At 42.3% G+C, this 14,629-nt stretch overlaps 1 protein-coding gene across 4 annotated transcripts in view; it reads right to left on the bottom strand.

Annotated features, from left to right (window-relative positions):
- Positions 1-11,032, bottom strand: part of LOC147630234 (uncharacterized) — an 80,699-nt gene extending 69,667 nt beyond the window's left edge. The window contains exons 1-4 of one of the 4 annotated variants that reach the window (XM_086811901.1): positions 10,590-10,876; positions 9,833-10,248; positions 9,512-9,646; positions 8,526-9,418 (exon numbers count right to left, since the gene is read on the bottom strand). In XM_086811901.1, the coding sequence (XP_086668027.1) occupies positions 8,526-9,418; positions 9,512-9,646; positions 9,833-10,248; positions 10,590-10,717 (1,572 nt within the window). In that variant the 5' untranslated portion in view covers positions 10,718-10,876. Of the gene's footprint in view, positions 1-8,525; positions 10,249-10,589 lie in introns of all 4 variants that reach the window. The other 3 variants (XM_086811898.1, XM_086811900.1, XM_086811897.1) reach the window with 3 other exon arrangements.
- Between the last annotated feature and the right edge of the window lie 3,597 nt (positions 11,033-14,629).

The raw sequence follows: 14,629 nt of genomic DNA, 5'->3' as shown, positions 1-14,629 counted from the left end.
CTACTCTCCCTTCTGTCTGCATTTTTGTATCAGCATGTTCAACGGATACGACGCCCAAAGCAAGGAACACAAGATCGGGAAGAGCTCCGAGGAGCTTTGTTGGTGGTGTTCCACAAAGCCAGAAGGGATGGCAGTCATGTGAGCCAGATAGGTTTTCGGGCAACGGTCCCAAGGGAGGATTATCCTCCAAGGGGTGGAGTGAGTGCCAAGACTCATTTCTCAGGAATGAAGACCAAGACAGTGTTCACAGTCAGGGTAGGAACAGATTGGGGACTGGATGGAGCAGATGCATAGATTTTATTCAAAGTCAGAGTGGTTTTGGAGACCGGGCTGGGTTTTCAGTGAAAAGGGTTGCCAGAGATGGATGGATGACAGAGGGACTTCGGGAATAGAAAGGGATGATGACAGTCATCCAAGAACAGGTTGGAATCCCGTCATCAAGTTTAGCAGAGGGGGATGTCCTGTGCAAGTTTGCCCATGGACATGTCCAGAAGCTAGTCCTAAAAGGGCAGCCAGGAAAAGATGACTAGAACTAGGATTTTGAGCACAAAGTGCAGATGTGGCAGTATGGGACTAGGAGAAGGACATGAAGAGGATGTTGTCGGCTGCATGAAGGGTCTGTCGGCTGAACCAGAGGAGAGTCGGCTGTACCAGAGGAAGGCGGCTGCTGCAGGCGCTTCATTATTTGTGGATTTATGACCAGTCGGCCAGCACTCCAAGGGTCCAAAGGGCCTATAAATAGGCATGTGTGCTCAAGGATAGACTCATTCACTCCCTTATGGAGTGGGTCCTTAGTGTAGGACTGTTTTGGTGTATTCCACCTTTTCAAGAAGACAGCCTATGGCTGTAGACTTAGGGTACCTTTTTGTACCATATGAATATACTGAATTTCCAGCTATCTCTCTCTCTACTCTCCCTTCTGTCTGCATTTTTGCATCAGCATGTTCTAAGTGGTGTTTAGGTCTGAAAGAAGACTCCCAGAGCTTCCGTGTGTTACACAGATAGTCTCATCCACCACGTGGATTTTGACAAATCAACCAAGAAGGTATCAGACAAACCTGAGAATTTATTTGGTAACAAAATAAATAACTATTTCTAAGGCAAAAGTGTTTTAATTTGAAAATGAATGAAAGTACTACCTTGGGAGAACACTTGAGCAATTTAGGCTCAATCCTTCAACAACTTGCCAATCTAAAGGCAAACCTTGATGAAGATGATATCAAAGCAGTGCTTCTATCTAGCATAGAAGGGGCTTCAAAATACTCCGAAACCCTAACTGTAGTGAGGGTAGCTCGAGAAATGTCATATGATGAAATGATAGCCATCCTTGTCGAGAGAATGCCATCTTCACAAAAGGGAAAGGGAAAGGGAAAACATCAAGGTGCACAACTTCTACAAGAAGCTCAAACACACAAAGGACTAATGCTTCAAAAGGATGGGCAAAAGACACATGCCACAACCAACCTTATCCAAAAAGAAGAAGATGAAGACGCAGCAAAAGCATCCACACCACCAGAAGACGCAGCATTCACAACAATGGATATTCTTTCTCTCAATGAGAAAGATTGTGATTAGGCTTTCTGAGCTTCTCTATGTTCGTGAGTCAAGGGTTCTCTGCATGGGATATCCCCCAAAATCTAATAAATAATCTTGTGTGTTTTTTATTTTTGTAAGCCTTATTTTCTATAAAAGGCTCCTTGTTTTCGACATATCCCTACTCAAGGGGATTGCTTTGAGGAACTAATGTAGGCAGAGTCGTGACTAGTCAAGCTCTTATAGCAGGCCTTACAGGAGAGTTTCAGGTGTTTGCACACTGTGATATTTTGTATCGCGTGTTGCAATTTAGAGCCCAAATCGCCATGGTTAATGAAGGTTATCTTAGGCATCTCCACCTTCACTCCAAAGGGGGGTATGTAGGATATTCGGAGTTGCAAGTGTGTAAACACTCACTCGTGTGTGTTGGTGAGTAAGTATGTGTGAACCCACTCTTGGAGAGTGGTATACCATCTACTCGGAGCTGAGGTTGCTCCATGTTTTTATGTTCTCAGTATTCCATGGATAGTTTTGTATCACCCCAGTGAGATAGCTATATTTATGTTTTCATTCTGTTTTATTTTCCATTCCATGATGAGATATGCCATGGACATTATTGTATCACTTTGATCTCATAGGCCCATTGGGTCTTTAGTAGACGCTTAATATATCTTTCTTTCTTTCTTTCTTTCTTTCTTAAAGTGGTTAGGACTGTTAAACATCATCTCCTTTTGTTGGCTTCCTATTTGGTGTCCCATTTTAGCCTCTAGGGCTAACCATGTTAGCTAGAGGGGCTGGTCACCCCTCACACCATTTACCCATATTTATTGCACATTTTATGGAGTCTTGGGCACTTTTTTCCCTAGTCGTGAACTGGTCGGCTGCCTACATCTGGGCATATATATAGCCGGTCCCTCCCTCATACTTTTTCATTGCTTAGCATTGTTTGCTGCAGTCCCTCACATACGAGGTCTTCTCCCCTCTTGCTCGAGACGTGTATTCTTGGTTGGTGATATTGAGAGCAGGTCTATACCTGTGTTTCCTCTCCATCTCTCTCTCTCACTCTCTCTCCTATGTTTCCACTTTCCCTTCTTCCGTTGTGCATTCTATCAAGCACGATATCTACATATTACATGTATCTGACATAAGCAGTTAGTCACTCAGATGAGTCTCTAAAGCTACAAAAGCATTGTACTTGGTGAAGCTTTACATCAATCTAATCATCATTGAATCGTGCAATACCTTCTCTCTCCACTATTCCCATTGTTCTCTCTTATCTGCATTAATCACCTTCTACACAGCACATGATTACCATGTAAAACTAACATCAGAGAATATCCAAGTCCAGTGTTTATGCACAGCATATTGCATATATGGTTAGCACATGTGAAATGTATTGTTTTCTCGGGTCAATCAAAGAAATGAAGTTACTAGACAACTTCAAAAGTACCTCTAGATGGGGCATGTTGTTATCACCTTGGTAAGTGGCAACACTTTTGTGGATAAGAAAGATAAGACTAAAAGAATGTGTGATCTCTAATAGAGACGTGTTCATTGACGGTGGTGGAAACTTGAAGTTCAAAACCCCCATCTTCATCTCTCTTAAAGGGAGGAATTCAATGAAGCGAAGAACAACGGTGGTGGAAACTTGAAGTTCAAAACCCCCATCTTTATGCCTCTCAAGGGAGGAATTCAATGAAGCCCAAGTCTCAGACCCTTCGTCAAGTATCGATTGCCTCTCCAAATCCTACCCAAAAAATGTAGCCATCTCGTTTTAGGGAATCCAACATATCAAGAGCAAATCAAACAGAACCATGCTTACTCTGATCAAAGGGGGAAGGAGAAGCCTCATCATGAACTCTTCTTTCCCTCTTATTCTTTTCCTCTCACATTGTATATGCTCAAATGGAAAAATCTTACCATGTCCCAGTCTTCTCGTCATAAATAGGTTCAAGGAATTCTAAATGAAGAGGACAAAGGAGAAAGAGAAGGACTTCCACCATCACAAGTGCGCCAAGGAGTTCAAGTCGAGACAAGTCTATCAAATTTGAGAACAACCATGGTGATATATATATATATATATATTAATAAACTTTATCTTTCATATCACAATTTGAAATTGATTTCTCTAATGAGAATTTTTCAGAAAAGTCAAAGCTTCGCCAAGTTGGGATGCACTTAAAGGATATTGTTAGCAACTAGTGGTTAGCCAAGAAGCTTTCCGGCAAGGTTATCTCCTCATGGACTGAATTCAAGACCAAGTTCTTCCCTCCAGCTTTGAAAAGCACATTCCCAAGGAATGGGATTGGTTGTCCCAAGAGGAGGGTGAGACAATCACTTCATACAACTCCAAATTTTGGAAGGTATTACTTAAGGTCATTCCTTTCACGACAATTTCAGAGGACGATAAGAAAAGGAAAGACGATTCCAGTCTTCAACCCATCATACAACAAGGGTTTATGTGAACTAAATATTGCAACAAGTCACAAATTCAGCCCTAGCCGTAGAGAATTTGCATGTAAAGTTCAAGAAGGATGCATAAATGGGAAGAGGCAAGAATAACAACAACAAGGCTGTCCCGAACCTACAAAAAGGTGACAAGACACCAAGAACTAAGTTCAAAGGGTTCAAAAGAGCTGAAAATGACTATGAGAATAAGCCCAAGGGGTAAAGGATCAAAGACCAACTTTCACAACAGTAAAGGGAGCTTTATTTTAAGGGAAGGATCAAAGACCAGATAGTTGTTGAATGCACAGTAAATGCAAAGCCAAAAGAAGCGAAGGATAAGGTGAATGTAGTTCTAGAGGTCCAAGGAGACACACGGCATCGAGACAAGATATCCTGATTTGCAAAGCATGGGGACAGATTGAGATCAGCCCACTCTCTTTTTAATTGATGATTGCTCTACTCACAACTTCATTTCTGTAGAGATGGCCATCGCTTTGGGAATAAAGCACTCGGAAATGAGACAAAGTCAGCTTTTAAAGAAAAGAATGTGAAAGATATTCCCATCCTTGGAAAGCTCCACAATCATATTCAAGGATACCTAGATGGTAGCTCCACTGGAAGGATGCGATGTATTGCTTGGCATGCCATGGCACTCACACCTTGATCATCGTAAAGCCTACAAAACCAAGATCATCACTTTTATGCATAGAGGTTGTAAGCAAGTAATAGAAGCTAGAGCCCAGTTTAACGGGAGATACTATCCCAATTGTATCTCACATATACATTAATAAAGCAGTGAAAAGTTTGTTTCTTCGTACTTGGTTTTTGTAAGATAGAATGTAGAACATTATGATGGATGTTTGGATTCTCTCATACAAGATAGGCTGAATTTTCTACTCTCTTAAGGATTGTTTTGTAGAGGCTTTACTGGGCCACTTGCTTGGCCTGAGGATCATCGCATTGATGTTCCACAGCTCCTAAGAGACCTACAACCGCTAACTACTTGAAGTGTCGAGTACTTCAAGTTCCTATCAATCATTTGCCAAAGAGTAAAGTCATGCTAAAACTTCATCGAAGGCCATTACATGTGCCTCAACAAAAACAAAGGTCAGTAAAACATCAAGTACAAATATGTGGACCCCTAGATGTCTTGACTCCCTACTATAGGAAAGTAATGGTCACCCTTTCCAAAACAACACCCATCATCTTAGAAGATAAAATCTATCCAATCAAACAATTGATCTCAATATCAGTGTTATCATTCTCTAAGTCTAGTTCATATATGTACATGCGAGCATCTAGACCTGATGCCCAACCGATCAATGTGCTTAACGATTTAGCAAAATCACTCAGATAATTGTTCATTGAAAACCAAGTCCGCTTACCTTAGGTTAACTAGCCCCATGGAATAGGACACCCCAAGATAAAAATATTAAGGCTAAGTTGGAGTGATCATTTTCCCCTCGATCCCTGCCTTGATACAACTAGACTTCCACCTCAGTGTCATGGTCAAACCCTCAATCATTTCCACCTCAATCCCTATCTTGATGCAACTAGACTCCCACCTCAATGTCATAGTCGAACCTTTAGGTTAGCTCCACTATAATTATCCTACTTTATTGATCTTTTAGGCCCCCTAAACCACAGATTAGCCAATCTAACCCTCAAGTTAGCCTAAGGGATATAACAAGACAATTCTTACTAGCGACGGTTTATTCAATACTTTGCATTTTAATTGGCTTGCCAACAAGCTTGCAAATGGCAAGATTCATAGGTGCTACTTAGTGAAGTTTGTCACTATCCAACCATTGAAGCTAAGTGGATGAACAAAGCTTACTTCAAAGATTATCTGCAGCTCCTCCAAAACTTATTTGGAAGCATTTCAATTGTGGTCGATTGTTTAGAAGCCGGAGGGGACATCACCACTTGGTGACACGGCAAACCTCTCTGTGATTCTTGGCCCCATATGATTGGTCTAGAGACTGTGTCCGTAGCTAGAGCCAGTGCATAATGCTGAAGCTCTTGACAATGGGGGATTGTCTAGTGCACCATGAATCTGGCATTCATGATTGTATGGACCATGAATCTGGCATTCATGATTGTATGGACCGTGGTTTTTGAAGGCCCTATTTTGTTTGTCTGCTTGGTTTGTTTGTGTTAGTTTTAAGTGCTTGATTTGTGTGTTAGTTTTAAGGGGCTAGGGAAGTCCGGAACCATGTCCCATAAAACCATGCGGATGAAATTGTATTTTGACCTAAGCTTGTGGGTGGATGGACACTTGGTAAAATTGGGCATCTATTTTTATCACAAGTTTTAACCCAGCTTGGGCACCCTCACTTAGGCGCCCTTTTTTTTAACATTATCATCCAAGAGATGGGCTCCCTAATTTGCTATGGTTATGGGCAACTCCCACGTGGATCTCCATAGTCCCACCTTCGCCAACTTTCATCTTCATGATGATGAGCCTTCGTGGGTTCGCTACCTCTCTCCTGCGTGCGCTCATACAGCTGGCTTGCTCCTATGGCTACACGAAGTTGCTCGTGATCTCTCTCTGCCTCTCTTATACGCCGGCTCTCTATTCTCATATTCTGCTACCCACAATACATTCTGGACTTTACAGTATTACTACCTACTATAGCTTATTGACTTGGTTCCTACACATAGGTCCTCGCCGTACAATTCTGATGCTCAACATAGCTCTCAGCTGAATACTATGATCATCATTGTTCCTACCCGTTATGCATTGTGCTAAGGTCCACGAGCATTCGTAATTGGATTTTCTCCCATATTATCACTATGATGCTCATAATTGTTAATTTGTTTCCCTACAAACTGCGCCAACTGTCTTGGCTGCCACCTATCCTAATTCTATGGAGGCTAGTATGAACAAAAAGGTGACTGCCCGGTGTTGAGTTCCTGCAAAAGAGAGAGATAGATGACTCTTTTCCCTCATAAGACCGTAGGCAAGACAAGGGAGTCTATCTTCACAAGTACCAGGGTAAAAAAGCAATCAAGGAAAGGGAGTTCTCAAAGAAGAAACTGGAGAGAGAGTTCTAGAAACGACACCATTGCTTCAAAGTTGGAGTATCCATCTACAAAGAACTAATAGAACGTGGTCCATGTTCTTGGTAAGTTTTTCCGGAGTTCTCAAAGAAGAAACTGGAGAGAGAGTTCTAGAAACGACACCATTGCTTCAAAGTTGGAGTATCCATCTACAAAGAACTAATAGAACGTGGTCCATGTTCTTGGTAAGTTTTTCCGGACCAGCGCTTGAGGGAAATTTCACAAGGTAGTATTGGGAAGCCTATGGCTCGCAAGGGATTCATGAGGGGACCATACAAAGCTAGGCTTGGGACCTATGGCTCTCAAGGGATTTGTGAAGGGACCACACGAGGCCACCAGAGTAAACTCTAGTGGCTCTCCAGGGATTCGTGAGGGGACCACAAGAGGCCACCGGAGTAAAGTCGGCGACCTATGGCTCACAAGGGATCAAGCACAAGAGGCTACCAGAATTTTTCTCCCCTAGATTGGGAAGAGTGGAAATCCTCTACATCAACAAAAGTAATTGTTTGATTTTGTTTCATCTCATTGGTGTACTTGAAAATCTAGAAGAATTGCTTGTAATCAAGAACTCGTTGATACAATATTTGTCGACCATTCTGGCCCTAGTGCTGTACAACATTTTCCTTACAATTTTTCATGGTGTTGTGAAAGGTGTTGTGTGTTAACACATTCATCCCCAGTTTCTACCCATTTCTGGTGGCCATTTGGTCCCCTTTTGTATGGCCCTTGCTTGTGGGCTGGCCACCCCTTTTTTACTATTTTTCTGGGATTTTTCCCAGCCATTCTGGCATTTTTCCAGTCGGCCATGTCCAACAGCTCCAGTCGGCCTGTTTATGAGCTCCAGTCGGCCAGCACTTCCCCACTATAAATAGTGGGTGCTGGACTCTCATTTCTCATTCAGTCTTGTACATATTTGCTCCCTCACTTATGAGACTAACACTGTCTCTTGCTTGGGACTGTTTTGGTTCAGTACATTCAGCATAGTTTGCTCCATATCTCTCTCTCTTGCACTCTCTGTTCAGCACATTCTAGTGCCACTCTGCTTCCGCTCTGTGCACTCTTTCATTGTGGTCATTTTACATTTGTCTTAATCACAGTAATAGTATTTTGGTTCCGAGTTTTCCACATTGGGATACAGCTACCGCTACTACAAGTCTATATGGACCAACCTGATTGACACTCTTTGTGGCCACTAGGGGCCGTTCCAAGGCTATGTGAGGGAGATGGGCAGCTTTTCTGCACATCTAGAGCCCCCACTTCCTCCTAGCTAGAGGCTGCCACAACATCATTCGACATTACAGGATGTACCCCTCCCCCCACATGTAGTCACATAAATAAATGCTATTTCAATCAAACTGGTCAATATCACCCCACACCACTTCATTAGAAAAAATGAGCAGATAAGGAAAGAGAAGAGGGATTTGAAAAACCAGCAAAATCTGAGTCTTGAAGTTTCACTACAGAGAATAATGAGTACTCACTTTGGATGGTGCGGATGGAATGTTGAAATGATTCTGACAATGAGAAGAATCATATGTATGTTCAGTAGAAGTTGCCAAGCACATCCTTGGTTCCAATAAGCCTGTTGATATATCCGCAGCAGCACATTTATTCGCCCCATGAAGTATCAAAGCACCGTACAAAACCTCAACAAATGGGTCAATTGTACTATTGGTGTGTATGATCAGCTGATTTTGAACACAAAGTCCTGGCAACTGACATGCTTTGCAGGCCAAAATGGTTATGCACTCAAAACCACTGAACGTGATGGTTGCAACCTGCTTTTTAATTCCAGGATCCAGTATCAACTCTCCTGTAAACCTGTTACTTGATATGTTGTCTTGAACTGGAGCAAAAGCCTTGCTAACCTGGACTGGAACCAACCCAGAATTCACCAAATACACAGCCCATTCACTTTCCAGTTCTGTTTTGATCAACACCCCAAAGTCTAACAAGTTTGTTCTTGCAAGGATTTCGGCACTATCATTGCCAGGAGAAACCCACTCTGTTTTTAAAGGCACAACCAGAATCTCATAAAGCCGCATAGAATGGCGATATATTTTTAAGCACAAGGTCCCTACTAAATGCTCCCCATCATCAACTGGAACGCCCAAGACCACAATTGGACTTAGAGAATGCGGAGCAACAACCCACTCTCCTATTGGTCTTACGTTGAGCCTGCTAAGACTAGAGCTTCTGGGCATGGAGACATACCTCTTGCAGAGTACCCCTTCATCCTCTGGCTGAAAACAAGTAGAAAATCTATTGCTGGCTTCTACCCACGCATAGGCTTCCTTGACAAAAAGCGGTTCACCAAATGGATTGTAGAGGTAGATTGTCTGCTGCACTTCTGCCTTTGAAACAACCATCAAACCTGAAAGAGGATGCAACTTGTAAGGAGACGGAATCCCCTCTCCTAGAGTTTCCACCAAGTATCCACCTGCACTCGTCTGCACAAGTACCATACCTTTTGCCTTACCGATAGACGTAGGTATGTATACAACAGGTATCGAGAGTATACCACCTGGAGGAACAAATGCTTCTTGAAAGCCAACCGTACAAAACTGTGTGTTGGTACTGAAGGGCTTAAAAACAAATAGTCCTGTATTTTTGTGTGCATTAACTATAGTCAGAAATTTCAAAGAGGCAGAATTAAGAGCACGAGAACCCCAGTTTAAAATGGCAGACACACTCCACTCTTGTGATGGAGAAGCTTGAACAACAAATTGGGCTTCTGATTCAACTGGGGGAAATGTGCTAAGTAAGACTTGTTGCACATAAGTCCAACCTGTTGGCATGCAGGAAGCTGATGATCTAGATTCAAGCTCCTCCTCTGCCAGAGAAGCTCCTGGGTCCAACAACTTTGCTGCTCTAAAGCTACCCATTAAATTAACATTGCCAAGATCCGGAGCAGTCACACTTGATGTTGCCTTGATAAAAGATCCAGTTCCACCTGGTGGTGGATCTTTTTGCTGGGTTGTTCTTCCAAGGCCATCAGCCACTGTCCTCGATGCCTTGTCAGTATCCATAATCCCAACCTTTGAGGAATCAAGGCTAGACCGGAGACATTCCACATCTGTTCTGAACATGTTATGCCCTGCGGCGCCAATGCAAGGCATACATAGGCCTAGCAATATAAGCCAGGGAAAAACCAACTGGAACAGCTGCCATCCTGTAGGAGCCTGCTTGCAGCACCACGATGTCCTACATACACATCACAACATGTGTGTTAACTGAAATCAAACCTATCGCTGCTACTTTAAACCTCTTGTTCTCTATGCAAAACACAAAGCAAACAAAAGTATCCCTGCCGTAGTATCAGTGAAGGTTAAAAGGATCACGGTTACACAAGGCTGGTAGCTGACCAGCTGGAGCAATTTCCGTCCCATGTATATATAAGAAGACCGTGGCGTTTCAAGAAAATGCAGTCCTCGCAAGATTCGTTTGAGCTCAGGAGCTCAGCTAAGAAAAAGGTGGAATTTTTGCTTTCGGTACTTCAGGGGAAGAAAACCTCGAAATAAAGCAAGAAAAGAGAGAGTAGATACCATGGGCATGCCCGTGTATGCTTGCGTTTGGAAAGCCGCGCTGCTTGTCCGCTGGAAGAAGGGCAGCCTTCGTTTGCCGCCACCATCATCGTCGTCGTCAACCACACAGTGATCACTACCGTCGCCATCGGCTGGAGCTGCACAGGAGGTAAGGGCCCAAGGGGGTAGCAAAAACGAAAGAGAGAAGAAAGGGTGTAGAGAGACAGGGAGGGAGTAACAAACCCAGCTATGGCAAGGGAGAGCGGAGCTCGAGGTTGCGCTTCTAAGTGGTGGCCGTCAAAAAGAGAAAAAGAGAGAGAGAGGAGAGAGAAGAAGGGGGGGGGGTGTTGTATTCAGGAACAGTCTCGAGGTTTGAACTTTGAATGCGTCACAGCACGAGGCAGGAGCAACCCCGCCCAAGCGCAGTGGTGTAAACGCTCATGTGCGCTCACAAGTACTGATTTGAGAAATTGGGAGGATTCTAAGAGGAATAAGTTGTGGCTGTTGCTTTAAAGACCTTTTATTTGGGCATAGTGAAAGATCAAAACCTAAATAGTCTAAATGCCCATCAAATCACTCATACCCTTTACATCACGTTAACAGGATAAAGAGTTGATCTCCATACTATAAAGCCACCACCAACATCTACTTTGGTATTAATTAATTAAAGCTACCCAAAAAGTAGATGTTAAAAGATGTTAACATTATAAGTTGAAATGTGTTAATTAAAAGATCTTTCTTTATGGGGAACAACATTGGGACATGAGGCTATGATGCTTCCTCCCTAACGTTGATATGATGGCCTCCCTGGTGTCGATATGATGGCAAGGCGCGTGTATGACATGGTGCTCATCCTCTTCTCATTTGCTACTACGGCTCGTGCTCAACCTCATGCTCCCCAGTTTCCGATTCTAGGTGATACGTTGGGATTTCTCTCATCCCTATCCTTAGGCTCAGTTCTTTTTGTTTTATGTTGTGATTATGGTTGAATCGTTTGCTCGACCTCATGCTCCTCCTCTTTCAATTCCAGTTGATATGTTGGCATTCAGTGGTCGGCTTTGGTGCCTATGCTCTGGTTTAATGGGGCACCTCTGTTGTGGTTTAATTAGGGTTTAATGTGGGGAAAAAATCAACTTTCATGCTTATGCTCTGGTTAGGTTTTTAAAAAACGGCTTGCATGCATCAAAGAAATAATTTTTTCCCCTTCTTTTCTTTTCTATTCTATTGTGGTTAAATAGGGTTTTAGCCTTATCTCTTGGTGTGTTGTCTTGCACTAGGTATGTGCTATAAAAATAAATGTCTTTGATTTTCTATGATGCTTCGTGTCTGTGTGTTATGTCTCTAAACCTACAAAGGAGGCATTGTCATCTGTAGAGCTTCTAAACAGGTCCGTCTTATAGTATGAAAGACTTGCACTAGAGCCACACTTTAGACTTTTTAGTCATCTGTGTTATGTCTCTAAACCTACAAAGGAGGCATTGTCATCTGTAGAGCTTCTAAACAGGTCTGTCTTATAGTATGAAAGACTTGCACTAGAGCCACACTTTAGACTTTTTAGTCACAATGTCATTGCTGAAGAAATAACTAGGGGTCGTGAGCAATATGTGCTATATGGGCAAGGGGATCAAAGTGTGTTTTAACTCCCATCAATGCCCTTGACCGTGCATATGTCTACATGCATAATTACATCCCAAATAAGCTAGGGGCCATCATGGAGTGTACTTTGCTGTGAATTCTCTGCACTGTGGAAAATCTGCACACTGGATCATTCCAAAAGTGGGGAATGGAATGGATAGAAAAAGGATTGCCTGATGTTTGGAAAGTGATGAAAATCCCTTATATCACTTAGCCTACTAATGTTGATGAAATTTTTTTCATGGAATGTCCAAGTTTCAGGTACTTTGCAGACGTAGATCTACTAGAGTTGAAGATGAACAACCAAAGAATCACGATGGTAATCTGAGATTAAGAAGCCAAAGACTGACGATGGTAATCCGGGATCAAGAAGCAATCCCATCTCGGTGGATAGTGATGAAGATGTTTGCAACAAGCATGTATATCGCTCTATTTACGACCCACTAAATATAAGGGAAGCAATACAAAATGCTCATGATTTTGTATTGCTGCTCCCAAGGAAGCAAGCGGAAGATACTATCTTTATGTAAGAAATTTCAAGGGATATGTATGACCATCTTTCGAATATGTATTTTCATGGGGTGATCGTTGTATAAATTGTCATTTTTATCATTGTAAAAATTCCTACTGTTAATACAAAAATATTTTTTTGGTAACACTCCTACCTTTGTTTAATGGAGGGCAGCCATATGTAGAGCAATTGAATGCTCAACCAAGTGCTGAAATTCAGCCTTTGCATGTGTAAAATCAGCCTTTTGATGAGGCAATTATTGAGGATGTAGTGGATGAGGAGAGAGCAACCATAGAAGTATCTAGGCATATGCCAAAATGGCTTGTGCGGACATTGAGGGATAGTAAGTTGGCAGCTCCTTTACCTAGCAAAACTCGTGCAGAATCTCATCATGGAGATTATTCTCATGTGGATCATGTTCTTATTTCTACTTTATGTAATGAGGAGGAACCTATTTCCTTTGAGGAAGCACAGGATGATGATCATTGGATGCATGCTATGTAGGATGAGTATAACTCTATACTCAAAAATGACACCTAGTATTTGACACATCTACCTCATGGCAAGAAGGCCATTGGTACTGGGTTTACAAGTTAAAATGCAAAGCAGATGGTAGCATTGATCCCTACAAGGCCAGACTTGTTGCAAAAGGGCATTGATTATGATGAGACCTTTGCACCCACATCTCATATGACTACCCTTAGGTGTCTCATTGCTTTGGTAGCACATCATGGGTGGAATGTACATCAGTTGGACATTAAGACTACATTCTTGAATGGTGATTTACATGAGGAGTTGTATGTATCGCAACATCTTGGTTTTGCTGTGTGAAAGGAGAAGAGTCTAAAGTATGCAAGTTGAAAAAGGCTCTTTATGGCCTTAAGCAGGCTAGTAAGGACACATTTTCGGTCATCGTTCTATATGTTGATGACATGCTACTCATTGTTTGAGATGTCAGATTTGGGGTCCTTGCATTACTATTTGGGGATTCAGTTTATGCAGCACAATGATGGTATTGTCATATATATACAGAAGCTATTGAAGAGGTTTAATCTTGAAGACTGTAAACCTATGGGTGGCTACACCTATGGAGATAGATACTCGACTTAGTCTTTAAGATGCATGAGACTCTTTTGATGCTAGTTTGTATTAGCAGGCTGTTGGATCCCTCCTTTATGTGTGCAACACGAGGCCAAATATACAATATGTGGTCTCACAGTTGAGTAGATTTATGCATAGCCCAGGTACGAAGCATTGGCAAGCTGTTAGGCGGGTTTTTTGCTATTTACAGGGCACTCAGTATTTTGGATTATTTTATCCAAAGGGGGGTGAGTCACAGCTGCATGCTTTCAGTAATTCAGATTGGGCTAGATGTTATGACACATGAGTGTCCACTAGTGGGTTTTACTTTCGCCTTGGTGATTCATGTATATCCTAGCTCAGCAAGAAGCAGCCTACAGTGGCCACTTCTAGCTGTGAAGCTGAGTATAGGGTAGATTTTACAGCTACAGTTGAGTGTGTGTGTGGATCAGACGTCTTATGGCTAATTTGGGTATTACATAGTCATAGTCGTCTAGCACTACAATTTTCGATGATAGCCTGAGCGCATTAGCAGTTGCAGAGGAACCTAGTGTTTCATGCTCGCACTAAGAACTAAGCACATTGAGGTGCATTACCACTATGTCAGGGAAAGACTCTCTACAATAGAGATCATCTTGGTCTATGTGCCTACACATGACAACATGGCAGATTTATTCATGAAGGCTCTTCCTCATGAAAAGTTCAAAGCTTTTCGTAAAGCTTTGGGCTTACTGCCTTTTCAAGATTGATCGGCCATACCCTGTACATGTTCACATTATTACTCTAGGGGGGGACTTGTAGCATTATATAGTAGTGGTGTGTGTGAACACACTTA

Source organism: Cibotium barometz, chromosome 17 (genome assembly GCF_041138505.1).
Source record: "Cibotium barometz isolate CiBa-2024 chromosome 17, ASM4113850v1, whole genome shotgun sequence".
Taxonomy (NCBI): domain Eukaryota; kingdom Viridiplantae; phylum Streptophyta; class Polypodiopsida; order Cyatheales; family Cibotiaceae; genus Cibotium; species Cibotium barometz.
The sequence above is the reverse complement of the archived record's forward strand: the minus strand, read 5'-3'. Positions and strand labels throughout refer to the sequence as shown.